Source organism: Colletotrichum costaricense, assembly GCF_030867565.1.
Source record: "Colletotrichum costaricense strain IMI 309622 chromosome Unknown Scaffold_22.1, whole genome shotgun sequence".
NCBI lineage: Eukaryota > Fungi > Ascomycota > Sordariomycetes > Glomerellales > Glomerellaceae > Colletotrichum > Colletotrichum costaricense.
In genome coordinates this window covers 667,977-691,278 of record NW_026848251.1, presented here as the reverse complement: position 1 = coordinate 691,278, position 23,302 = coordinate 667,977, and the positions used below count along the sequence as shown (strand labels likewise).

Genomic DNA, 23,302 nt, shown 5'->3' with positions numbered 1-23,302 from the left:
ACCCTTCTCAAAGACTTTCAACATGACCTCAGCTATTCCCGTTCTCTGTCACGCGCCCTGAAAATAAGCTCCACTGAGTACCTACCCAAGGCAGAGAGACCTGAGGGGCAAAATGCAGTGGTCAGCAAACACCAGTGACGGGACCACCTGCATCAGTGACTCCCTCTCCAAAGTGGCGTGAACTCGGCACCTCACATGAGCAGCAAACGCAGCCTCCCACCATCTAACCTTAACCTGCCTACCTCCCATTCTAGATCTGTTTTGTCTCCTGATTTCTTCCAGCTTGTCGACAAATCCCTCTCGTCCGGCCCTGATCCAGCAGCTGCTTTCAGCTCTTCTCTCTGCCGGCATTGCCTTGATGCTGCCACCCTTCTCTGCCTACCCAAGGTATCGGGAGATGCTCCAATAGTGTGATGATCCATGTAAATCGTGATGCAGGTCGATCAAGGTAGTGTAGAGCGGAGAGAGCTTCCCCCAGACTTTACCTGCTCTCTGATTCTGTGCATGAGACCTCCACCTAAGAGCATCAAACAGAACTCAACACATCAAAGTCATTGGGTCCTTACTTGTACGCTTCTATTAGGTCTGCAGCAAACACTGCTCTTGTTCGTCTGTAATTTCCAGACAAGAAATCTACTTCGTTACCAAGAAAAGTCATAATCGAGTATTAATGTACTCTCTATCCATGAGTATGGGTGCCGCGTTATCCCGTGTCCCGTGTCCCCAGTGCCGTTCTGATCACGCCACAACCCCGTAAGACCAGTCAGTCAATCGTTGACTATCCCCCATCTCCCACCCCAGACTCCGAACCAGGAAAGTAGCAACTCTTCCCCAGAATCCTCTAGCAAAGTCCGTTAAACGCCATGCCAGCCAATGTTCATTCATTTCCATCAGGTAACGTCCCAGAACCCCCAGCGCATTCCCATTCTGATACCCTAGCATCCACCTCAGATGCTGGCCTCGGTGTCGAGTCGTGTAGAGTACTGTCCCATAACGCCTCGTTGAGTAACTCCTGGTTGACCCCCTAGGCCACCGGTTGCTGCGAGGGCGAGGGTGACACGCGCATTACTCTGTTTCCCAGAGGCTTGTCCCCCGGAAGTCCGGGGAGTGCTCCCATCTCGGAGAGCTTCTTGGTCGTCATGTCCGGATCGGGCTCGTCGTTCCCTATAAACGTCCAGCTCTCCTCGGCCTCTTCGTCTTCGTCTTCTTCGGCATGCGCGTGCTTGCCTGCCTTTCTCTTGATCAAGCTCGTCGCGTACTCCATATCGCGGTACAGGCACTGAATCGCGTTTTCCACGCCGCGTTCCTATTGTTGTGTTAGTTGGTCATGAAGTTGAACACTTGGACCGGGAGTTATGACTTACGCTGCGAATCTGCTCTCCCAGCACGCGAGCCTTGACAATCATACGGTCGTTATGCGTAGCTTCCCAAAGCGCGCGAGCAAAAGAGACTGCACCCCATTTCTTCAGACAGATACCGACGCCAATATCCTCGACTCTGCCGCCAAAGAAGAATTGGTCACCAAAGAAGGGTCGAATGATGGTCGGAATACCAGCCCTCAAGCTAGCACCCGTCGTGCCGGATCCACCATGGTGGGCGGCTGCGTCAATCTGTGAAAACAGCCAGTCGTGAGGCGCACTCTTGATGACGAAAATCTCGGGCGGGATAACGGGCTCATCCTTTGCGCTCTCCGCCTCACCCTGCTTGGCCACACGATCCGACCAGCCCTTGGACAAGATGCAGCGCACATCGGCCTTTTGAACGGCGTCAATGACCTCTTGAGTCATCTTGGCCGTATCATTCACGATGATAGATCCGAAGCCGACGTACACGAGCTTCTTCTCGTCCGCTCTGGCCTTGGCGATGAAGTCGACAAGTTCCTGAGGCGGCTTGAAATCCGTACCCTCCTCCAAGAACCAGTAGCCGGTGACGCGAATCCAGTCCGAAAAGTCTAGAGGCGGTGCGACGACGTACTCGGAGAAGTTATAGAGGAAAGGAACCTTATTGGGCTGCATCTTCTCGAGGCTGGTGTTGGGCAGCTTGAGTGTGTTGTTGCGCCAGCGATTGACCTGATGAGCAGTCGCCTTCCAGAAAATGTTGTCAAACATAACATACGTCATGTAATTGTACGCACCACCCATCTTGTACTCGGGCATAACGAATGCATGAGGGTAGGCTCTGGTCCGGGTCCACGGCATGGTGAAGGCTCTGAAGTAGGGAATCGAGAGCTTCTCTGCAATGTGAATGCCCGCCATGGCACTAGGGCTCTCAATGAGGAGATCAGAGCCCTGGCAAGCCTCCCACGCTGAAACCAGCAACTCATCCAGCCATCCGCGGAACATGGAGTTGGCCTCGCGCAGGAAAGCCCAAGTGAACGTGCCGTTCTCGATGCAGAGTCTCATGAGCTCACCAGGATCACCGTCGACCTTTGCGAATTCGATACCGTGGCCCTCGATCCAGTCCTTGAACTCGGCGTGAGTAGCGATCCGAGGCTTATGGCCTTCTGCAATCAAGCCCTTGCACAGCGCAATGTACGGCTGAACGTCACCTCTAGAGCCGATCGTCAAGCAAGTGATCTTCATCGAGTGAGGAGGCTTAAAGTTGAGGAACGAGGCTTTGGGGTCGTCGAACAATATAGTCGGAGCATCGCTAACGCCTGAGCCTTCCTTCGGCAAGCGAAGTTCGTGGTCGTGGAACTCCTCGACTTGGCGAGCCTCCTTCAACGCGTCGCGCTCGGCCATGGCGTTCTCCTCCTCTTCCTTCTCGTCCAGGTCCAGGTCTCCCGACTCCTTCAGGTACCGTGTTGTCTCCAGGCTTTGCAACAGAGTGACAGCGCAATCGTCTCGGAGTTCGGCCTGGCCAAACTCGAAAAAGACCTCCTCGTGGCCACGAATGACAACCACCAAGCCAGAGTAGCCGAACCGGAAGCCCTTCTCCTTGTCCACGTTTTCAATATCCTTCAAGGGGAGAATGAGCTTGGTCCTCGTTCCAGGTAACAAGCTGCGGAAGCAGAAGGACTTGTCGCTGATGTAGATCTTGCCGTACAATGGCAAGACACGCAAGATGTAGCCGAAGTAGGTCGCTTGAAGCTTCTCCGTCTCGGGCAGCGCGAAATGTGCGCGGAATCGATCCATGGAAGTCTGGATCTTGCCCTCTGCATCCTCGTATAGATCTTCATCGTCCGTCTTGATTTCAGGAGGAGCGTCGTAGTGCTTCCGGCCGCCTCGCCACATGCCCGACACCTTTTCGACGTAGCCCATTGACTCCGTTGCCAGCATAGAGCCCAACTTACCACTAGTGCTGTTGAGATACTGGGCAAAGGCGCCCACACGCTGAAGAGGGAATGCGCCCATCTTGGTGATACTTTGCAGCGTAGGGGTCACGGGAGGTTTGTCGCCATCATTGATGGAACCTGTCGTTGCAGCATGCTGGCCACTGTATGCGGCCAATGCAGGCGGGCTCCTATTGTCGCGGCGCTGGTTCTTTTCGAGCTCTGTCCGGGAGGCAGAAGCTGAGCGTCGGACCGTGGGGTTCTGGAAGACGTCGCTGCCGCGCAATATTTGGCTTGCCGAGGGATCCTCGTTCGATGATGCCACCATGCCTGAATAGCTCGGATCTTCCATAGATGACTGGACATAAGAGTCAGTAGAGCCCTGCTTGTGGGTCCCGTGACGAGAGTCGTCGAGACGGTTCCTGCTCATGGAGCGTCGGTTGCCGCTGAAGCTGCGTCGGGGCGAGGAATCGCGAATGATGGTCGACAGGTCCAAACTACGGCGGCGGAACCCCCTAAAGGCATCGAAACTAGCTCGCGCAGCATCCATGCTGGCGCGTGGACTGAGAGCCGAGGGGCTGTGAGCAGACAGTGGTGACAGCGTCGCTTTGACAGCATCGGGCAGCTTGGTCGTCCTGAGCTTCGGCGGCGCGATGCGTCTACTTGCGCTCATGGAGCTGCGGGCTGAAGCTGGCACCGGCTGCTTGTCCTGCCTCTCCTGCTCCTCCTGAGCTTGCGCTGCCTTGAGGAGGGCCGCATCCTTTGCGCTAGACGATGCATCCTCGATAAGAATCTTGAGCACACTTATGGCGTCCTTGCCAAAGCTGAAAAAGGAGAAAAAGTATTCGTCAATGGCGTAGGTCTCGTCATTATCAATGACACGAATCTTGCAAGTATCGGCAAACTCGAGCATCTGGGTGTCCTCGATATCAATGACGTTCTCGATGGGCAGCGAGATTTTTACACTATCGCCCTCATTGTGAGAACGGAAGATGACTCTCTGCAGGCTCTTGACCCATTCCTTGGCACTGGGAGCACTATCAGCGCGGAAGTGGTAGGTCCGGTGGTGAGTAACGACGGTAAATGTGAGGCCATCCTTATTATTGTTCACGCTGGCCGAGATACCGTAACGGAGGTCGATCTGGCCGCTTGGGAAGTAGACGTTGGAGGGGTCCTTGTAGTATGCTAGAACATCACCCTTGAGGCGGAACCAGTAGCGATTGTACTTTGGGTTGCGCTTGCCGCTCTTGGACAGATAGCCCGACTTGACGACCTCGTGCTGTTCTTCTGTCAGTATTAACTGTAGAAAGATGGGTTGTAGGTAAGTGGAATACGCACCGCCTTCTTGGGTAGGTAGGCATAGAAGCAAATGTGCTTTGCCGTGATGTACATGTAGCCCTGGAGTAATACGCTCTGAAGCAACCAACAAGGGTATTCTGCTTGCGCATCAGCGAATTGCGCCTGTGGTCGACGGAGCATTGTTCATGTACATACCCTCAATGACAGCTTCGGGATGGTCAAACTCAAAGATATCCTGCAGACGGCGAGCCAAGGCAGTGGAGTTTGAATCGGCCGAGTCGCTGTAGTTCAGCTGGTCGCTAGACCGGCGGTCAACGTCGAAGCTGGGTCTTGCGGACATTTCGGCCTTTGCCTCGAGCATCCTGCTCATAACGGGGGCCAGGCGGTGGCCGTCTTGGTCATCGTCTTCTCTTGTATCATCGGCGGGTTGTGACGGAGAGGGCTCGGAGGTGTCGCTAGCTTCCTCGGAGGTGGGCTCCAGCTTGGAGGGCTCCTTCTTGGACTTGTGTCGTGGCAGACGTGGGAGCGCCGGTAGCGATCGGAGGAGCTTGGAACCGGAGATCTTGCGCCGGTGTTTCTCGGTCTTGGAAGAGGAATCCTTCTTGAGGACGGTCGTCTTTGACAAGTCGGAGTCGTTCTGGCGGCGCTGTTTGCGATGCAAGAGGTGGCCGATGCCGTGGGCCTTGTCGTCGCCACCATCCAACTTATCGGCACCGTGACGGCGTGTGGGTTCGTCTTCGTCGGCGCTCTCCTCGTCGCTCGATTCGAAGCGGTCGTGGAAGTCCACCCGTGAGCCGGCGGCAGCAATGAGACCGAAGATGGACTGGTTCATGTTCATAAACATGGGCGGGCCCTGCTGCGGTACCAAATCCTCCTCTCTGCTATCGTCGCCCTCCTTTAACCTCTCTGGTAACTCCATGGTCGGGGTCTGTGATTCGTGCCGCTTCTTCTGCAACTTCCTGCCGACGCGCTTCTTGACATCGTCCTCGCCAAAGCTAACGCTCGCAGCGCCAGCTTGAGCGGGCGACGCCATCGCTATCAGGGTATTTCTTCGGTCGGTCGGTCGGTCGGTCGGTCGGATACAGTCAAACGAGTAGTAGGTGGCAAGCTACCTTGGCGAGGTAGGGCTTTGGGTATGTTTACAATCTCTTTGTCCGGGCGGCACGGATGGTGGAGAGGCGGGGAAGGACGAAAGCGAAGTAGACGACGCTGCGGCAGCGGAAGCGACGCACTGCGGAAAGGAGGGTGGGAGGGTGGAGGAAGAGTCGTCTGGCTACAGCGGGTTCATTCGGGCGATGACGATAAGGTTCGAGGTCGCGGGAGGGTTACGGACTAAAAGACGAGGCAGGCCGGGCCCAAAGTCTTATGACGATAAAGTACAGAGTGAATGGTCAGGTAAGGTGAGCAAGGTAGCGAAGTAAGCAAGGTGAGGTAAGAAGGGTATCCGTGGGTTGGGCCGTTGGTTTGGGATGAAGACGGAAAGGCAGCCAGAGAGACACGGCGACAACCTTGAAGAATGTACTGTGTAAGAGAGAGACAACAGAAGTTGAGGAGTGTGGCACAAAGACCAGAGTCAAAAGGGTTAGGTAAGGCAGAGAAGGTAAGGTACTTTGCTCCTTGGGTACTTATTAGCTAGTAGTAGGTAGTACTCCGTACATAGAGAAGAAAGTGCAAAGCAATGACAATGAGGCCTGCAGATTACTTACTAGGAAGTAGGCACCTCGCTGATCAGATAGGAAATGCAACAGTTGAACAAAGGTTATTGCTGCGCCTGAACCCCGGAAAAGACGGGGACTGGGATACAATTGTCGGATGGCTCAAATGGCAAGGGGGAAAAGGCGGCAATTCACAGCCATCTACGGAGTACTGAGTATGTACTAAGTAAGGTATTTGTTAGGCAGTTCGGTTCCGTTGCATTCACCCTTGAAGCTACCTCAAGTATTCATATGGTAAGTAGACAGTCGAGATAACCGGGAGCAGCCAGGCCTCTTCAGGTAGAATGAGAGTGTCTCGAGAGAGAGTCAGAGACTCATTCTCTCACAGTCTCACTTGCTCTACGCAGTATTGTCTTTCGGAAGTGCACTAGCAGCACCTAAGCAGCAGCTGGACTCCCCCAAGTTCTGTGCGCAGCTGCACGCGATGCTGCGCCAAAAGTACGCGCATTTCCTCCTCTCTATCCGCAATGTATGTACCCGTACCTTGTGGACCTGGGATGCATGGGTTCTTTTCTCAGGGGTCCAGTCATTCCTCTCGTTTTCTCTCTGTTTACTTTCCCATTGGACCGGTGTCTTGGACGGAGTGGGTTCATCTTTGGTCGCTCCAATGTCTGATTGCATGAAGCTTGTGATGGCCCATGTAGGAGTGGCCCCTGCCTGTTTCTGCCTCTGCTTACCCAGTTGTCGTCTATGACTGGCCATAGACTAGGCAGGAAGGATATGTTGTATCTCATCTCCGCTTCTCGCTCCTCAGGTCTCTTTACAGATGTGAGAGTGAGATGAGCAGGATGAGAGATGAGAGGCAACAGAAGAAAGGAAAAGGAAAGGAAGGCGCCGTGGGGGCCCACAAGTACATACCTTAGGTACCTTACGAGTGACTGCAACCAAGTCCCCTGTGGATCCCGGACATATCCCACCCCTCTCATTGGCCTCAGATTAAGCTCTCTTATCGATAAGTCACTCCCATGACGCCAAAGTGCCCCATCCGGGTCCCATCACAAGATCTTGACAAAAGACATGGATTGCCATGTGAGCCGACCACTCCGGTCCAGCGCCGCCAGCCTGACCTCGCTCCCGCCAGACCCGAGGCACACAGTACTGTGTATAGTCTGCATCAGCAGATGAATATCGAGACCACTCATTATTCGCCTTCACAACACGTTGATATCTACTGTTCTGAGGCCAAACACAGTCCATAGCTGCCGTCACTCACGTAGGCTCAGACTCACACACAGACCCAAAATCAAGGTGAGAATGAGGGGACCAAGCCTAAAATGACATCAGCCCAGAGTGACCGCAAACGACACTCTCTAGCATGAGCATCTGCCCAAGCACTCAGATTCGCGTCGCGGGGGCATCCCAGATCTGCCCCATATCAAGTCCCCTCTTTTGTTGAGAGCCGCTCAAGCTTTGACTGAGAAAAACAACCAAACGGAGCAGAAACCAGTCAATGTCGTCAAATTTCAATGTTTATTGTTTGACAAGAGTTTTCATGAAAGATTCGCCATGGGCCTGTAGCCCTCACTTGAGGTGTTCTCCCTTGACAACAACATCATATTCATGTTAAATTTAGATGATTGCAAAATAGAAAATTAACCCAAACAAGTCGCATCCATATAAGCATCTTGATATTTCATTGCATCTTCATCGCAACGTACTTATTCTCCATTGCGTCGTTTGCCTTGCTCGATAATTGCCTCTAAGCCTTACGCAGTGGGCTGAGGTCAACAACAATGCCACCACTGTATCTCACGTCTCACTTCAAATCCGACCTAAAAATCACTCAATTATTATACGAAAAGCTTCACTGCCATGGATCATGTGTTTCTTGCTTTCACTTCCTTCCTAATAGCTTCCAGCCTTCCAGCAACACTTGATCCCATTGAAGCGGTGCCAGAGATGAACCGCAGGCGTAGTCGCAAATGGCGGAACGCGATACTCTACCGCAGTGCTTGGGCTTGACAGCTTCCGTCATCCTCATGCAAGAATAATCCATGGAAATGGCTAGCAGCAGTCCGTCTTGAAGTAGTCACGACACCAACGTGCACGATCGCAGAGCTTGACTGAAGCCGAGACCCGGACCCGAAATGCCGGTCACCATCGCCGAATCCTACTGCGGGGGCGGGGCATCAACACCCGCGCGAGAGGGGGAGACGGGAAGTGACGACGTTGCGCAGTATATAGAACTCGATCCGTTTCTTGACATCATTCCACATTTTCGCTGAGCACTGAGTGTCTGTCCTCCGTCTCAAACTTTTCATCACCGCTGTAAATCTCGGGCCTCCTCTCACTTTGAATACCACGGACCACCAAAGCGTATCTTAACGGTTTACCTCGAGATCTAGCCCAGCATGAGGTATCTCAGATCCCCTCACGCACTGCTCACCTTGCTCACCTTCTTAGCCTGTTTGGCGTAGGTGACTGCCTTTTTCTTTCTATCTCATGATGAAGAATCTCAAGGCTCGCAGGAACAACAAGCTACAATCACTAACTTCTGCCAGTCCCTCGTCGCAACAAAGCCCCCCCTTCAACGAGAGTAATCTCCCAGAAAACCGCACATCCGCCGCCTTCCCCCTCCCCGTTCCAACCCTCGACCTCGACTTCCGCATCGTCGTTGACCTCAACCCGCTCATCCCCGTTGGCGTTGGTCCGTTCGGCCAGCGGAACTGGATTTCCTTTTCCGGGGGCGCCTTCTCGGCCAAGTGGGGCACCGGCACTGTTGTCGCCGGCGGGCAGGACAGCCAGATTGTCGTCAACGAGACCCTCAGCACTGCCGTCGAGACGTCGTACCTGCTCAAGACGGATGACGAGACGCCGGCTTACATTACTGTAAAGACGACGGGGTGGCGGACTGGACCGAGGGAGGTCATGGAGAGGTTGTTTGATCCGGCTAGGGCGAATGATGTCAAGCCCTCCGAGTACAGCTTCCGGTTGAATGTCAAGATGGAGACGGGAGATGAGAGGTACAAGGATATCGTCAACACTGCCATGTGGGTTGGTAGTGGTGCTCGGCTGGGAGCCACGGTCATCTACGATGCTTACCGGGTGGTTTAAGGCGCAAGTGAGTTCTGAGCAGCATGAAGACGATCAACAATACAACTTTTCCATCAAGGAGGTCCGTTTGATATGCCTTCATTTGTAGACATATAACGCATGATCAACTATTTATACTTATAGAGGATTTTGTCGTGGTGGTAACTGACACAAAGCAATTTGCTCAATGTAGCTTCAAATTAGAACCTACGTGAAGTACACGGGAAAAATCGATACAACGCCAATTTACGTCTGAGATATGTTTTAATGGGCAAGAATCGTCTCAAGTACAATAGAATTCATCTTCATACTTGTAAACTACAGACAATTCTTGAAAACCAGATACTAGCGATGACCCAGGCTCCTACTCACCATTCCGAAGTTTCACAAATAATCACGCAGTGGAAAGCCAAAGGCTGGCTGGACAAGTCACCATTCCAACTTCAATCAGGCTCTGAGATCCGTCTTGAATTCCATAATACCAGAAACAAGACTTCCGTGCATTGATAAGAGGAAGTATGATGAAGGCCGCGAAAGGAAGCAGACCTCTGCCAACTACGTCCCGCAGCAGCATGACTGATCACTTGTTGAAACTGCACGACCAACCTGAGTACTAAGGCCCATTATAGAAGACTGATCAAGACCAAGGATAAAGTCTGTTGGGTATACTGTGGGCCTCCTGATACCTCTCCCCACAGGATCGTAGTGCCTACCACCTTCGTAGGTAGCAAGCAGCGAATGCTTGAAACAGTGGCCATGTCCCACCCAAGACAGCTTCACCCATCCAGTACTTCATCCAGACGGGCTGTTTTCCATATTATTTTCGACAATTCGCCTTTTGTTTCCTTGTGTCTTCAACGATAATGAGATACGGGTGTGTATTGCTTTCACTCCTGGGCTGTCACATCATGACACAAATGGGTACTGCGGATATGCACCTTTATGGCGGGCAGGCAGTCTGTTCAACGGCAAACGGTCACCAGTCAAAGCAATGTAAACAAAAACTCTTTTATCCAATTCTTTTTCCCGAAATGCCCCAGCGTTATCCAAACAACACCTGGCCGAGATCTTATAGACGGTTTCCAAGCCGCATAACAGCGTTCAGGACTACCCTGACCACCGTAACCGCATAGGGCTGACGGCGTCTGCCTATATACTGGATCGTAGACAAGCTCAAGTATACCATCTTCCGGAACCCTCCAGAAAATATTTATATTGTTGGCGGCCTGAAGTATCCGCCACAGCAGTAATGACCTCCTGTCCCCTAACGCCGCGCAAAATGACATGCCAACTCCTGTTCCTCCCCGGCGCCAAGAAGGCCATCCAATGTACACGAAATCCCAGCGGTCCCGCATCTATACCTCCAGGCTTACTGCCACAAGCACAGCTTTCCACTTGCCGTACCACCGGCCACCCAGTCCATCGTCGGATGGAAGTGAGCGACAGCGGGGACAGCCGAGATGCCGTCTCCACCTAACTGCGCAAGTTGCTCGCCATTGGCGGCGTACACGTCGACGAAACGGTTCATGTTCCCAATCACGAACTTCTGGATGCCATCCTTCGGGCGCTTTTGCCACTGGGGCTTGAGGATGGTCACCCAACGGCCAGTCTGATTGTTGTGCTTTACAATATGCTTCGGCTCCATCTCGGTAGACTTGTCCCAGTCGGTATGATCTGCCCAGTCGTAAATCTTGACTGTGTCATCGTAGGAAGACGTGGCAATGTGGCCGCCGGGACTCCATGACGCGTGAGAGACTGATAGGCGGGAGTTGTGCTCATAGAGCATGGCAGGGTGTCTCATATCTCCCTTGCCGGTGACCTTCCGCAAATCCCAGATCTTGACCGTTCTGTCGAGAGACGCCGTGGTAAGAAGGTGTGGCTCGCGCGGGTTCAAAGAGAAGCCTCCAATCTTGTTGTCGGACAACTGCCACATCTCTGTGGACTTGGGGTCGCGGATGTCGACCTTTCCAACGGCGCCGTTGAGAGTGGAGAAATAGATAATGTTCTTATCTGTTAGAGGGATATCAATGGCAGACAGGGGGATATCTTCATTCTTGTCCTCGGGCTCCCAGACGGGCAAACAAACGTCCTTTTCTAAATCTAGCACACGGACGGTAGAGTCGTATGAGGACGTGTAAACCTTTTGCTGCTCGAACGGAGAAACGATGATGGTTGTGATAGTTCTAGTGTGGATTTTGTAGGCACCAATCTTGGGGTCAAACCAGGCGTCTTCGTCATCATCGTTCTCCGGGGGGCCATCCTGAGAGGCGTCGAAAACACCTAGAGCGCCTTCCTTATCACCGGCGAATACCAGGGGTTTGTCCTCTGTAGGATGGAAAGTGGCAGCGTAGATGCGCAAGGGACAAATCTTGATGTCTGGGACTATGTGAGCAACTACAACCAAAGATAAACACACCATGCCTGACGTACCTTGCGGGCTCCATTTCTCATAGAGCTCCAACTTGCCCATCTTCTTGCGCAGATCCTTCAGGTCCTTATCAGACGTGTTCTCCACGTCTTCATCCGTGAATGTGGGGACGCCGGGCTGGGCTCCCCGAGGGACCAGTGCGCTCAATCCGGTGATTCCGTTGTTGAACTTCTTGCCGTCGACGGCGATGTCTCCCAGACTAAGGTTGCCACCGATCCTCGTCTTTTTGGCCTTTTCTTGGGCAGCCTTTTCTTCAACCTCGACCTCGTACTTGCGCTTCAGGGTCTCGTTGTCGGCGTCGAAGCCTGCAACGCGAGCACTGCGACGGACCGGGCCAGTGGGAGCGACAGGCTCCTTCTTTACTGGAGTCGACCGAGACTTTGGTGCTGGTTTGGGCTTGGAAGGCATGATCTTATTCGAAGCCTTGGCCAAGTCGTCCAACATGGTCTTGTTCTTCGCAATGTTTGCGAGGCGCATCTTCTCGAATGCACTCATCCCCTGCTCCTCCTCGGCTTTGACCTTGGTGCGGGCCATGGTTGCGGTTTCCGGGATGGGTGTGAACAGGAAGAGGTAAACGTATGCGATCTGGTGGTAATAGACCCGGATATAAAGTGGTTGATTCGGGGACTCGGTATGCGAGGGCGTATCAGGCGGTGTTCGTGGTCGTTCAGAGTAGGGCTGTTCTCAATGTTAAGCAGGTTGAAGTGGTATTGAAGAGGAAGTCTTGTGACGTACTGTGAGAATTGCAACTCAGGGAATGCGATTGCAATACCGAACTTGTGTCTGACCTAAATGAATTACAACCCTGAGCCAGATGTGGGAGTTGTGAAGCCAAAAGAAAGTTGGAAATAATGGCAGTATTAGTGGAAAGAGAAAAGAGGCAATTCAGAAGGAGTAAATCACGACGGAAGGAGCGCGGTGGAGGCGAACCTGCCTAATTGAAAGCGCGTCGCAACGCGTCGAGGTTCCCGGCGGTTGCAGGGGGTTTAATGTCTATTACGTCAGCCAACAGCACCCTGTCACGCCCCTGTCGGTTGTCAGTCCCTGCATGGCCCGAGCTTCCCCTGTTGGATCTTTGGATGGAAATTTTGTTGCGTCGGCAGATACGCAACTTTTGACCATCGCAAAGTGAAGTGCATAGCTTGCGCTTCCAACCATACAACACACGCACACAATGGCTACAACATTGACGCCCTTTCTCTACCAAACGAGGACAATCCTAAGGGCCTCCGTCTCTGTTCGATCCCTCTCGACAACCGCAGGCCGGCTCCACGCCCACCCCCGAAGCCGCGGCGAACAGAGCATCCCCTTCGAATGGGACAGCCCTGCCCAAGAGCGAACGGATATCCCCAGCGGCCCAGACGGCGAGAGAAAGTCCACCATTACTCCGACCGAGAGACAAGTTTTCCGTGCAATCTTTGACGATATTGCGAAGCGTGGCGGCCAGGTCCCGCCACAGGCTGCTGCAGACGACGCCGCCTCCTCCTCCTCGCAAGTCGAACCCGAACACGAGTCCGGATCTCGCGATGCCATCCTGCGAAAATACCCCCCTGCTCTGCGCCGCGCGGCTGAGGTCGCGCTTGGAATGCGCCAGGTGCAAGGCGACCAGCTGACCTCGTCGCGCATTTCCTTCAAGCCGGAAGAGGAGCTCGAATCAGACCTGGAAGAAGCCGCCAAGCTCGAAGCTGCGCGCAGGGACGCCCGCGCTCAAGAAGCTGTTCGTCTACAGGCCCTTCTGGACCAGTGCAACACAGACGTTGAGGTCTGGAACGTTTTGGAACGCGACGTCTTCTCCATGGTCGCAAGGCTGGGTATCTCTGAGGGCAAGCAGCGCCAGCCGGATCCGGAAAAGAAGGCCAAGCCCTCATTGCACAAGAAGTCGTCCAAAAAGGCCCAGCCAGACGCCCTCAGCATGGACTCCCATGGTCCGCTGTACTCCATGCACCTCCTGCAGGGCCTCAAGACGCTCGACCAGTCCTTTGCGCACTCCTCCCCACTGGCGTTGAACGTCCTCCCGCGGATTAAGGAGCTCGGCCTGGCCTCGTATGTCCTCGGCGTCTCTACGCCATTCTACAACGAGCTGGCCTCTATCCTCTGGTACCGCCACGGTGACACACAGGCTGTGCTCGCCGTGCTGGACGAGATGCAGTTCGCCGGTCTCTTCTACGACATGCAGACGCTGCGCCTCATCGATACCATTGAGCTGGCCCTAGACTCGTTCCGTGGCGGCAAGCTGGGGGTCTTCTCCCAGGCTGTTGGCACCATGCCAGGCTACAATCTCGATGTCAAATCTAGGGTGGCGCGTTACGCGCGAAGGGTCCGCCATAGCCTCAGGGAGCGCAGAGGTAGTGCGCGATACTAGGACTCCCGGTGTATAGTATAATGGTGATGGATAACTGCTGCCAAGGCCTGAGAGAGAGGCGAGGCTGCTTGTACAAGATGCTGTAATATATCTGTAAACATAACACTCCGCATAGCGAATCCTCATCAGGGTTGGAACCATGGACAAGGCGCACGGCGCTCCTGGTTCACAAATGTAATCAAGATTCAAAAACACCAAAAGTTCCAACATTTCCAAGGCATAGACGCGCTATTTTGAGCATCTCGATGTTGGCTGAGACATTGTCACCAGAGAGTACGCGCCTTGCGATTTTCTCTCTAGAATAACAAGCAGACAGACAGGCTGAACAGGGCAGGACAGAACAGGAATCTACTATTCCACTTGCTTCCCAAGCGGGCAGCCGGACTTCAAACCGGACTTGTTGGGCTTCAAAGAATATCGGTGGTCCCGAGGGATTGTTAAGCCTTTTAGGTATTTTTAAGCCTTCGGGAACTAAACAAGTGTGCTCACCCCCGCGCCATAAATCCATTCCTGGCCATTCTTGAGCACTTTTCTCTCAATGTCTTTGTTCTCAGCCCTAGATGGGTAGACTTCACCCCCTCCCAAGATTCCAAATGGATTTGAGAAGAGCTTGGGCCTGGTCGACAGTTGTTAGTTATTAGCCAGGGCGTCCCACAGCCATGTTGACGGGAAAGGCGTTATTTCGTCTTTTCTCACTACATGAACTTGTTAGACACGGTGCAACGCCGCCAGGGGAGAGCGCTTGGCCTACTTGCTGCCACTTGTTGGATCTGAGATGTATGCTGGGATCGTCCGATGGAGAGGTCTTGTCTGAGGACACACCTCTGTGTGGAAGATTGAGGCTTCTGGTTCCTGAATGGAATCTCGTGAGCTGCTTGTATTACCCCTCGTTGCTGTCAAAGACGAAACGTGCTTTCTTTCGGAGCTTCACTACGTGGGCGAAATGCTTAAAGCCACGTTCAACTCAATGTGGTTAAGTCAGGCAGTCCAATCTGATGCTTACAACAAGGTGTTTCCTGAAGAACCAACCCGTGCAGAATTGCCGTGCCACATGCTGGGCGTTCTTTGGCTTGCTTCATCTTCGTGACGATCCAACTCGGGGGCCCGAAAAACGTCATGGGCGACACTGGAGAAGAGACTTTGCGTCGGTGAATGTTGTCTAGATAGGTAGCTTCTACAGAAAGACGGTAAAGTAACATCGCCGATCTTTGGTGAAGATGGACAAGCTTGAGGTATTTTGGTCAATATGACTCCATTCTGAGAGGTAGATTAGTGTTCTCTTGAGGAATCCAGTAGGCGCCCTAAGGGATCAACCAAAAAGGGGACTCAAGAATATACTGAGGGCGTGTAAAGATGAGAGAGTGATCCTAGGTGGTCCTAGGTAATTGTAAGCATGAAGGTGAAGCAGCACTCATATCTAGTCTATCCACTGCAAGCAGTATACTCAACCGAAGAACTAATTGTATTATGGTCAAGTTGGAAACCTAAATCACGAGCTTGATCAATGCTTCACTCAGTATGAAAGAAAGAAAGGGAGTTGATGATGAGTAAGATCAGCGGCGAGAGTTTGACCTTTGTTCACAAAGCGGCAAGAAACATGATGGATGATGCACTTCGTTATCTCATGAGCCAACTCAATATCTGACTCCGCTACTTACTTTATGGTCACATATTCAAGAATACATTAAAAGGAAAAAGACATCAAACCAGCAAGGACGCCATAAAACACAACATCAACACAAAATGAAGTGCGCACGCCCTGAGCAAAATGTGAAGTTGCGGCCAGTGTGGATTGAACACACGACCTTCAGATTGATTGAATGAAGTTTCTAGGGTTTGGAACCCACTTCAGTCTGACGCTCTCCCAACTGAGCTATGTCCGCCACTATCTTCGAGGTCCACTCCAAAGTGGTGCTGCTATGAAGCCGGAGCTGTTCGTCGCGAAGTCTTGGTTGAGGTTGTGTGATCATTTACAATTGAAAGTTCTAGAACAATTCCTCGTCTGCATAGAACGTGTCAGAAACCTTAAACCAGAGTCATGAAGATAGTGTGGTAGACACCGGGGATGGGTGCGTGCTCTTTGCTCATGGAATTACAGCGAGTCACTCTGAGACATCACCGAAAGAGAATGAATAACCAAAGATTCAGCCTCATGCGAGGTAGACTTTATTATACCCAGTTTTTTCCAAATGCTCCGTAGAAGAAGGACTCCCTCGGCTTCGCTAGCTGATGCGGCCACAATGCCTCCATGTCTTGGTTGAAAAAGAAAATCACTGCTTTTCATATCGCAGAGTCATGAACCCATATGAACATCCCAAATCTCACACACACGCTGCCACCTAGCAGTCTAAGCTCCTGAGCATCCCAGCACCTCTGCTTACCACCCACGGGTGGCCAGCTTCTCCTCAGTCTTCAAGCTGTCGCAGTTGATGCCGACCATGGCCTCACCAAGTCCCTCACTGCACTCGGCGAGGACCTTGGCGTCCTTGTAGTGCGTCGTCGCTCTCACGATGGCCTTGGCGCGCTTGGCCGGGTCGCCAGACTTGAAGATACCGCTGCCGACAAAGACACCGTCGCAGCCGAGCTGCATCATCAGCGCCGCGTCCGCGGGTGTGGCGACGCCGCCGGCGGCAAAGTTGACGACGGGGAGACGGCCGAGCTCGGCCGTCTGCTGGAGGAGCGTAGGGTCGACCTCGAGCTCTCTCGCCAGGGCGCGGATGCCCAAGATGCCCTCGGTCGCGAGAACACCCTTGGCGCGCGCAATGTCTCTGGTGACCTGCTTGACGTGGGTGACGGCCTCGACGACGTCGCCGGTGCCGGCCTCGCCCTTTGTGCGGATCATGGCGGCGCCCTCTGCGATTCTGCGCAGGGCCTCGCCGAGGTTGCGGCAGCCGCAGACGAAGGGGGCCTTGAAGTCGGCCTTTTCGACGTGGTAGACCTTGTCGGCCGGGGTGAGGACCTCGCTCTCGTCAATGTAGTCGACGCCGAGAGCCTCGAGAATCTGGCACTCGACAAAGTGGCCGATGCGGGCCTTGGCCATGACGGGGATGGTGACGGCATTCTGGATCTCCCTGATGACGGCAGGGTCGGACATGCGGGCGACGCCGCCATCCTTGCGGATGTCTGCCGGGACGCGCTCCAGGGCCATGACGGCGCAGGCGCCGGCCTCCTCGGCGATGCGGGCCTGGGCGGCGTCGGTCACGTCCATGATGACACCTCCCTTGAGCATCTGGGCGAGTCCGGCCTTGACGGCGAACGTGTTCTTGGCATCGCCGTTGGTGCCGTTAGGCTTGGTTGCGTCGTTGTTGGTCATTGTGATATGAATTTGAGTAGTAACTTTTCGGGGGGGGTATCTTTGAGAAGGATGAACCGCTATGAGACGAGCGATAATACTGAGTCGAAGAGGTTGTGAGGTGGGATGATACAGAAGGTCTGAGTGAAAGAGACGGGAATAGAACGGCTCTGGAAGTGAGGGGTATCTTTTTTTTCAATCAATCAGAGAGAAAGGAGGGCCTCAAAATGGTTAACGAGGATTCAAGATGCTCCGCTTCACGATGGGTCTGGTTGTATGTCATGAAATCCGGGGAAAAGGGGTCTCGAGAATGAGATGTGAACGAAGGGGGGGCAAATATGTATATGGCGGCAGACAACAACTTCGATGATGACACGGCATGTTCAGCGAGGGGTCCAAGATTGGACGAAGGAGAGAGAAAATTTTTACACTTCTGCTGTACCGAGTCATCCCGTCTTTCCCGCGGATCGCTTCCATTTGCTTGGAGAACAAGACTGAACGGTGGTGGTACAGAAAAACCCCTCCGCCTAGGCGAGCCGAGCAAAGCAGCGCGTGGTCCGCGACTGAGTCGGCGGCGACACTTGGCCGTAGGGGACTCCTAGGGCCGAGCTTACCACCCAGCAAGTCTGCAGATAGTCATGACTACGGTGTACCTACTGCACAGTAGACTGCGACTCTTTGAGATGGATGGCCTGCAGCGAGCATGGAGGGGGGGACGACGGGTCAGGGCCCGATCTCGGAAAGGCAAGATACGGTTACTCCGGGACCCGGTACATGGAGAACCTTAATGGAATGGCAGTGTCATCGAAGTATCCCCCGAAGGCAAAGTCGTAGGCCATGGCGGGCGCGCGGAGGGCGGCCCAGTCCCACGCACCGGTGTTTGAACGGGTGGCGGGAGACAGTTCTGGATGTCTGGACTCTTGACACGCTTCCCTTGGTATTGCCAGATAAGGAGAAAGCTGAGGGATTCGTGCTGTGGGACTTGTTCGTGTTGTGGATGGATCATGGCCCGACATATTCTCTTGATCATGGGTCACTCTGACAATGCGCGCATATAGCGTATGTAATCGTAATACCAATGTGCATCTCACCCTGGTAACTCGCAACCCGGCTGAGCCAAATGCTTCCTCCACAATTGGTGATAAGTTTCTACCGATCTTCCACATGCTCCGAACGGCGGCGACAGTTACCAAAGACTGAAGGGCGGGCGGAGAGCAGAGCGGTTGTCATCGGATGTAGATCCGAGCGATGCCCCTCGGCCCCCCCTCCATGCCGCTCCCTTCAAGTTCTGTTCCGCGCGGGACAACACCCAGATCGCCCCATCTTGTTCCGCCCGAGCTGCAGAGTCAAGCTGGAATAAGCCCCGTATGCATGGAATCTTCTCTCGCCGCCGCCGCTGCAGTTCCATCATCCGTGCCTCCATCTGACGGACGCCTTTCCCTGTCCCGTTGCTCCGCCAGTCTTTGACATCAACTACCAAGTAGAATAACACCGTTTGCATGGATCTTTGGTTTTGACATCAAGCAGCCCCGCGCCCTTTGCGCCCTTTGCGCCCACAGCAGTTGGGACATACCTGGTCTACAATCTGCGGACTACCTACAGCGGAGCGAGTCGGCGGCGAACTACTGCTAAGCCCACCGTTACATGGCTGCCAGCCAACCTCTCTGACTAAACCGCCGATTACTGCAGTGCGGGCAACATAAAGGGACCTTACTTTAGCTAGCAAGGGTCTTCAACGAGGCCGTTGTCGCCAAGGCCGACGAAGCAACCCCCAAATCCCCGTTATCCTACACAGTAATCACCTTGCGCGGATAGCCTACAATCTTTCGCTGCTCTTCACTGGTCCGGGGCGTGGTGTCCGACTTCAGTCGTCGTTCAGAGTCTGTGTAAATGACTCAAACACAACATTCGGATCCCTTTGCGACTCTATTACTACCCATCATCCTCAAGAACCCTGCTGAATGCCACAAGCCTCACAACGTTGAATCTCACAACACACTCCTCAAAATGCCTTCTCTCACTATCGGCGTTCTGGCTCTTCAAGGCGGCTTCCATGAACATGTCCAGCTCGTACGGAAGGCCGCCGTCTACCTCGCTACGGCCGAGTCTTCGGTGCCAAGCCCGAGACCCGAGATCGCTGCCATCGAGGTCCGCACCGAGGCAGAGCTCCGTAGTTGCGATGCCCTCATCATTCCAGGCGGAGAGAGCACAACCATCTCGTTTATCGCGGCGCAGTCCGGGTTGATGGAACCCCTCAAGGAATTCGTCAAGTAAGCCACCTCGCTCAACTCTTACCCACCAAAGATCCGAGTTTGCTTTCATGATGTCATGTGTGACATTGAGTGAATTCCACACCTCATTCGGTTGCTTTTTCACTAGTATTCTCACTCACTCACGCACTCACGCACTCACTCACTTTTTGCGAATACCTTGGAGGTCTTGGAGAGAGTTTTCCCGTGAGACAAGGTCTAATTCTTATTCTTCTTTTTAGAGTCGACCGTAAGCCAGTCTGGGGAACCTGCGCCGGCGCCATCCTTCTCGCTGATGAGGCAAATGCCACCAAGAAGGGCGGCCAAGAGCTCATCGGCGGCCTGGGCGTACGCGTCCACCGCAACCACTTTGGTCGACAAATTGAGAGTTTCGTCGCGGACCTAGACCTGCCCTTCCTGACGCAGGGCGACGGCAACACGAAAACGGCGTCATCCCCTTACCCTGGCGTCTTCATCCGTGCCCCAATCGTTGAGGAGATCCTCTCCACTGAGGCGGGCGAGAAGGGCGACAAGCCGGCCTCCTCGGCTGTCGAGGTCCTTGCCGTTCTTCCGGGGCGAAAGACCAAGGCCGCTGAGGGCGTCAGCCAGAGCACTGCGGACGACTCGGTCGGTGATATTGTCGCTGTGAGGCAGCACAACATCTTTGCCACGAGTTTCCACCCTGAGCTCACTGACGATGTCCGCATTCACGTTTGGTGGTTGGAGCAGGTGATGAAGGCTGCGGCACCGACATCATCTGCATGACTGGGGCCTTGACGGCGGTTTTTTTTTCCTATACGAACGAAGTGAAGTGATGTCACGCCACATATTCGCAAAGGAGGAAAAATGAGAAAAGATTTACACGAAGCCATTGACGGATTAACCTAGATAGTTACCCAGGGCGTACCTATCGTCTCTGCGTCGACGTTGAGGGGTGGCATACACCATCTATGCCACAATTATGCCACCAGAGATGTCACCGGGGGCGACAGTTTCGAGTCACATCTCATCACATTTCACATCCCACCCGGCTGGCAACAAGTAGAGAGAAGAGAGGGCCATCTTGCATCACGCACAGACGCAACGGGAGGAGATTTGCAGATCTTAGTGCTGGCCAGCCTGGTCGCAACGGGTGGGCAGAGAGTTTGCGTAGCGCTGCCTTTGTCGATGGAATGAGGAGAAATGGGCTAGTGACATCCGTGGCTTGCGCGGAATTTGACCCTCCCGCCAATCCAGACACATCATCAGATCAGGCGCGAGCCGAGGATTTACCCGTGAGTACGGGCCGGTAAACAAGAAAAAAAGTGTGAGATAATAGCCTGTGTAGCTACGGCCGGGGTCCCGCGGGAGGAGGAAGAGTGCGGCGAAACGGCCCCGCAAGAGAAGGGTAAAGATAGAATTTAGAATAGACCAGACGGAATCGCAGATGATCAGCAGTCCTAGTTCCAGCCGCTGCGACATCCAGTCAGCAGGGTTCAAGATGGCTTCCAAAGTTCAACGAATGCAGACATTTCCAAGACTCCCAGATGTTCAGCTGTGCAGATCCGAGAGCCGAGCATGAGGTCAAACCTCACTCTCGGATCCATATGTGCCCATGTCCATGATCTCGGGATGGTTCCTGGGGGGATCAATGGGGTCACAGGGGTTTGTCGTCACATCGAGACCCGATGGACAGGGCCGTGATGAAATGATCGTCCAGAAAATGACATGCAGACGAGACCCGACGACGCGTATTTCTTTTGACAATGGGAAGCATGGCCAAGAGACGCAGATCACTCTTATTTTTCCCCAAAAGGCGGGATATTACTTCCAGACGGGGGAGGGGAGGCACTGGGCTTTCGAACCCTGGAATTCGCGTGTAACCCCAAAATGTGACTAATATCAGGGGGACCCTCATGATCTGATTGCTACCCGCACTCTAATATTGCGGGATCTAGCATCTTTCAAAAGCGGGCTTTTCGTGAGTCGGATGTAGAATGGTGATAGTTACACAACTTTTATTAGTGGTATTGGCACAAAGATTCATCTCCAACTAAGGCCAAGTAGTCGTGGTAGTGAAAGAAAACGAAGAATGCGCAGAATGGTCGCGATCAAGAAATGGAGCAAGTAATCTTATGATCGAATTTGATTTGAAGAAGAAGTACTCAGACCTCGTTGATTTTGTGTATATCTAATATCTACTCAATGGAACAAATGTTGAAGATCCTTTGATGGATAAGGTACTATGATGAGGGTATATACTGGACCGAAGTAAGGTTATACAAGGAAATGAAAGTAAAAGCCCTCAAAGGCTCGTATTGAAAACAATTGGTATCAAGTATTGTCCTTAGAAGCAGTAGAGGCAACATGAAGCAATACGCAGGCTAAGAGTTCATGAGTCTTAATGGCCATCAACATCATCCACAATCTGTGGCACACACACATTTTCCCGCTCGCTCCACCCGCTCGCTTGCTTATGAAGACATGATCAACAAAAGAACAAATGCGCTGACGCAAAGAACAAGAGACTTGTCTGAAGAGACGACGTGTCCGGCACCGCTGTTGAAGTTGCCAGGACGGAAGGATGGATCAGCATCGGCAGTGACGGTTGCAGTTGACTTGTCGGTCACGGTGACTGAGACCGACACTGTGGCTGTTTGTGTAACCGGCTCGGCAAAGAGACCCCCATCGAAGGTAGAGACGCGTCCAGGGACATTGGTGATTTGAGGCAAGCAAGGCTCGCTCGCGCAGGTCTGGACGATTGTGCGCGTCGTGGTCAAGCCAGGCTCTGTGATGGTCTCGAGGAAGGTTGAAGTGACGACGGCATCAGTCGCTTGAGGGACAGTAAGGACGGCACTGAATGGTGTTGGGCAGTCGGTGCAAGTAGCTTGGGTTGTAGTGAAGCCCGGAGGAAGGACACTGCCTGATGGTTGGCATCCTGTGATGCCGGTGCAGGTCTGGGTGATGGTGTAAGTCTCTGGCCTCAGACCCTGAGAGCACTCCGGGCAGAAGGTGGGATAGACTGTTGTATAGACTGCGGTGAAGGGATCATTGTTGGTCCCTGTCGGTGCAAGTTGTTGAGGGAGGATATAGATCGAGATCGGCTCAACCCTGGTAACGGTGAGGGCATCTAACGTTGTGGTGGAGGAACAATCTTCTTGTCTGCGGTAGACCCTTGCGCCAGCCGCAACGGCAGCGAATGCAAAGATGAGTTGCAACATTTTTGTAAGAGGCGAGAGGTGAGCTGGAGTGAGCTGATGTTGGATGGTTCAAGATTGTCGCGGTTGGATTCAGGGTCCAAGAGTGGCAGGAATCTCGGGCTGAAGAAGGAATGCGGACAAACTCTATATCAGGACATCTTGATCTCAAGATGGACCGATATCGTATGCCTCCCGTGCCGCCTTCACCCCAGCCGCCAAGCCGTTTGTCGACATCTGACGTCCATCTCCGGAGCGTCATGTCCACTCGGGCGTCAACTCTATTGTTCATCCAACCCTCTTGGGGACTGCAAAGACGCCCCCCCAAGAGCCTCTCGAGAGTCTCACGGCCGGAACAGACGCAATTCCCACAAAGCCCTCATAGAGCTGCAAAGGAACAGTATGAGTGGGTTTGCTCGAGAGAGCGGCTGAATGCATACTTGCCAAGGTCTTTGTGACTGCGATCGTGATGCCTTC

At 53.4% G+C, this 23,302-nt stretch overlaps 8 protein-coding genes across 8 annotated transcripts; 3 read left to right on the top strand and 5 right to left on the bottom strand.

The window, feature by feature from the left end:
- Positions 1 to 1,024: 1,024 nt before the first annotated feature.
- Positions 1,025 to 5,603, bottom strand: CCOS01_15074 (glycosyltransferase family 28 domain-containing protein; the record flags this gene model as incomplete). Its single annotated transcript, XM_060463216.1, has 4 exons — positions 1,025 to 1,306; positions 1,365 to 4,550; positions 4,610 to 4,707; positions 4,766 to 5,603. The coding sequence occupies 4 exons, from the start codon at positions 5,601 to 5,603 to the stop codon at positions 1,025 to 1,027; spliced, it is 4,404 nt and encodes a 1,467-aa protein (XP_060306401.1).
- Positions 5,604 to 8,372: 2,769 nt separating this feature from the next.
- CCOS01_15073 (uncharacterized protein) lies at positions 8,373 to 9,339 on the top strand (the record flags this gene model as incomplete). Its single annotated transcript, XM_060463215.1, has 2 exons — positions 8,373 to 8,461; positions 8,787 to 9,339. 2 exons carry the CDS (start codon positions 8,373 to 8,375, stop codon positions 9,337 to 9,339), a joined length of 642 nt encoding a protein of 213 aa, XP_060306400.1.
- A 1,348-nt stretch (positions 9,340 to 10,687) lies between these two features.
- CCOS01_15072 (WD domain-containing protein) lies at positions 10,688 to 12,280 on the bottom strand (the record flags this gene model as incomplete). The annotated part of the gene is made up of 2 exons (XM_060463214.1): positions 10,688 to 11,694; positions 11,749 to 12,280. The coding sequence occupies 2 exons, from the start codon at positions 12,278 to 12,280 to the stop codon at positions 10,688 to 10,690; spliced, it is 1,539 nt and encodes a 512-aa protein (XP_060306399.1).
- A 640-nt stretch (positions 12,281 to 12,920) lies between these two features.
- On the top strand, positions 12,921 to 14,108 carry CCOS01_15071 (uncharacterized protein; the record flags this gene model as incomplete). Its single annotated transcript, XM_060463213.1, has 1 exon — positions 12,921 to 14,108. The coding sequence occupies one exon, from the start codon at positions 12,921 to 12,923 to the stop codon at positions 14,106 to 14,108; it is 1,188 nt and encodes a 395-aa protein (XP_060306398.1).
- A 2,377-nt stretch (positions 14,109 to 16,485) lies between these two features.
- CCOS01_15070 (pyridoxine biosynthesis protein) lies at positions 16,486 to 17,421 on the bottom strand (the record flags this gene model as incomplete). The annotated part of the gene is made up of 1 exon (XM_060463212.1): positions 16,486 to 17,421. One exon carries the CDS (start codon positions 17,419 to 17,421, stop codon positions 16,486 to 16,488), a length of 936 nt encoding a protein of 311 aa, XP_060306397.1.
- A 763-nt stretch (positions 17,422 to 18,184) lies between these two features.
- Positions 18,185 to 18,430, bottom strand: CCOS01_15069 (uncharacterized protein; the record flags this gene model as incomplete). The annotated part of the gene is made up of 1 exon (XM_060463211.1): positions 18,185 to 18,430. One exon carries the CDS (start codon positions 18,428 to 18,430, stop codon positions 18,185 to 18,187), a length of 246 nt encoding a protein of 81 aa, XP_060306396.1.
- An 860-nt stretch (positions 18,431 to 19,290) lies between these two features.
- CCOS01_15068 (SNO glutamine amidotransferase) lies at positions 19,291 to 20,414 on the top strand (the record flags this gene model as incomplete). Its single annotated transcript, XM_060463210.1, has 2 exons — positions 19,291 to 19,670; positions 19,892 to 20,414. The coding sequence occupies 2 exons, from the start codon at positions 19,291 to 19,293 to the stop codon at positions 20,412 to 20,414; spliced, it is 903 nt and encodes a 300-aa protein (XP_060306395.1).
- A 1,688-nt stretch (positions 20,415 to 22,102) lies between these two features.
- On the bottom strand, positions 22,103 to 22,849 carry CCOS01_15067 (uncharacterized protein; the record flags this gene model as incomplete). Its single annotated transcript, XM_060463209.1, has 1 exon — positions 22,103 to 22,849. One exon carries the CDS (start codon positions 22,847 to 22,849, stop codon positions 22,103 to 22,105), a length of 747 nt encoding a protein of 248 aa, XP_060306394.1.
- Between the last annotated feature and the right edge of the window lie 453 nt (positions 22,850 to 23,302).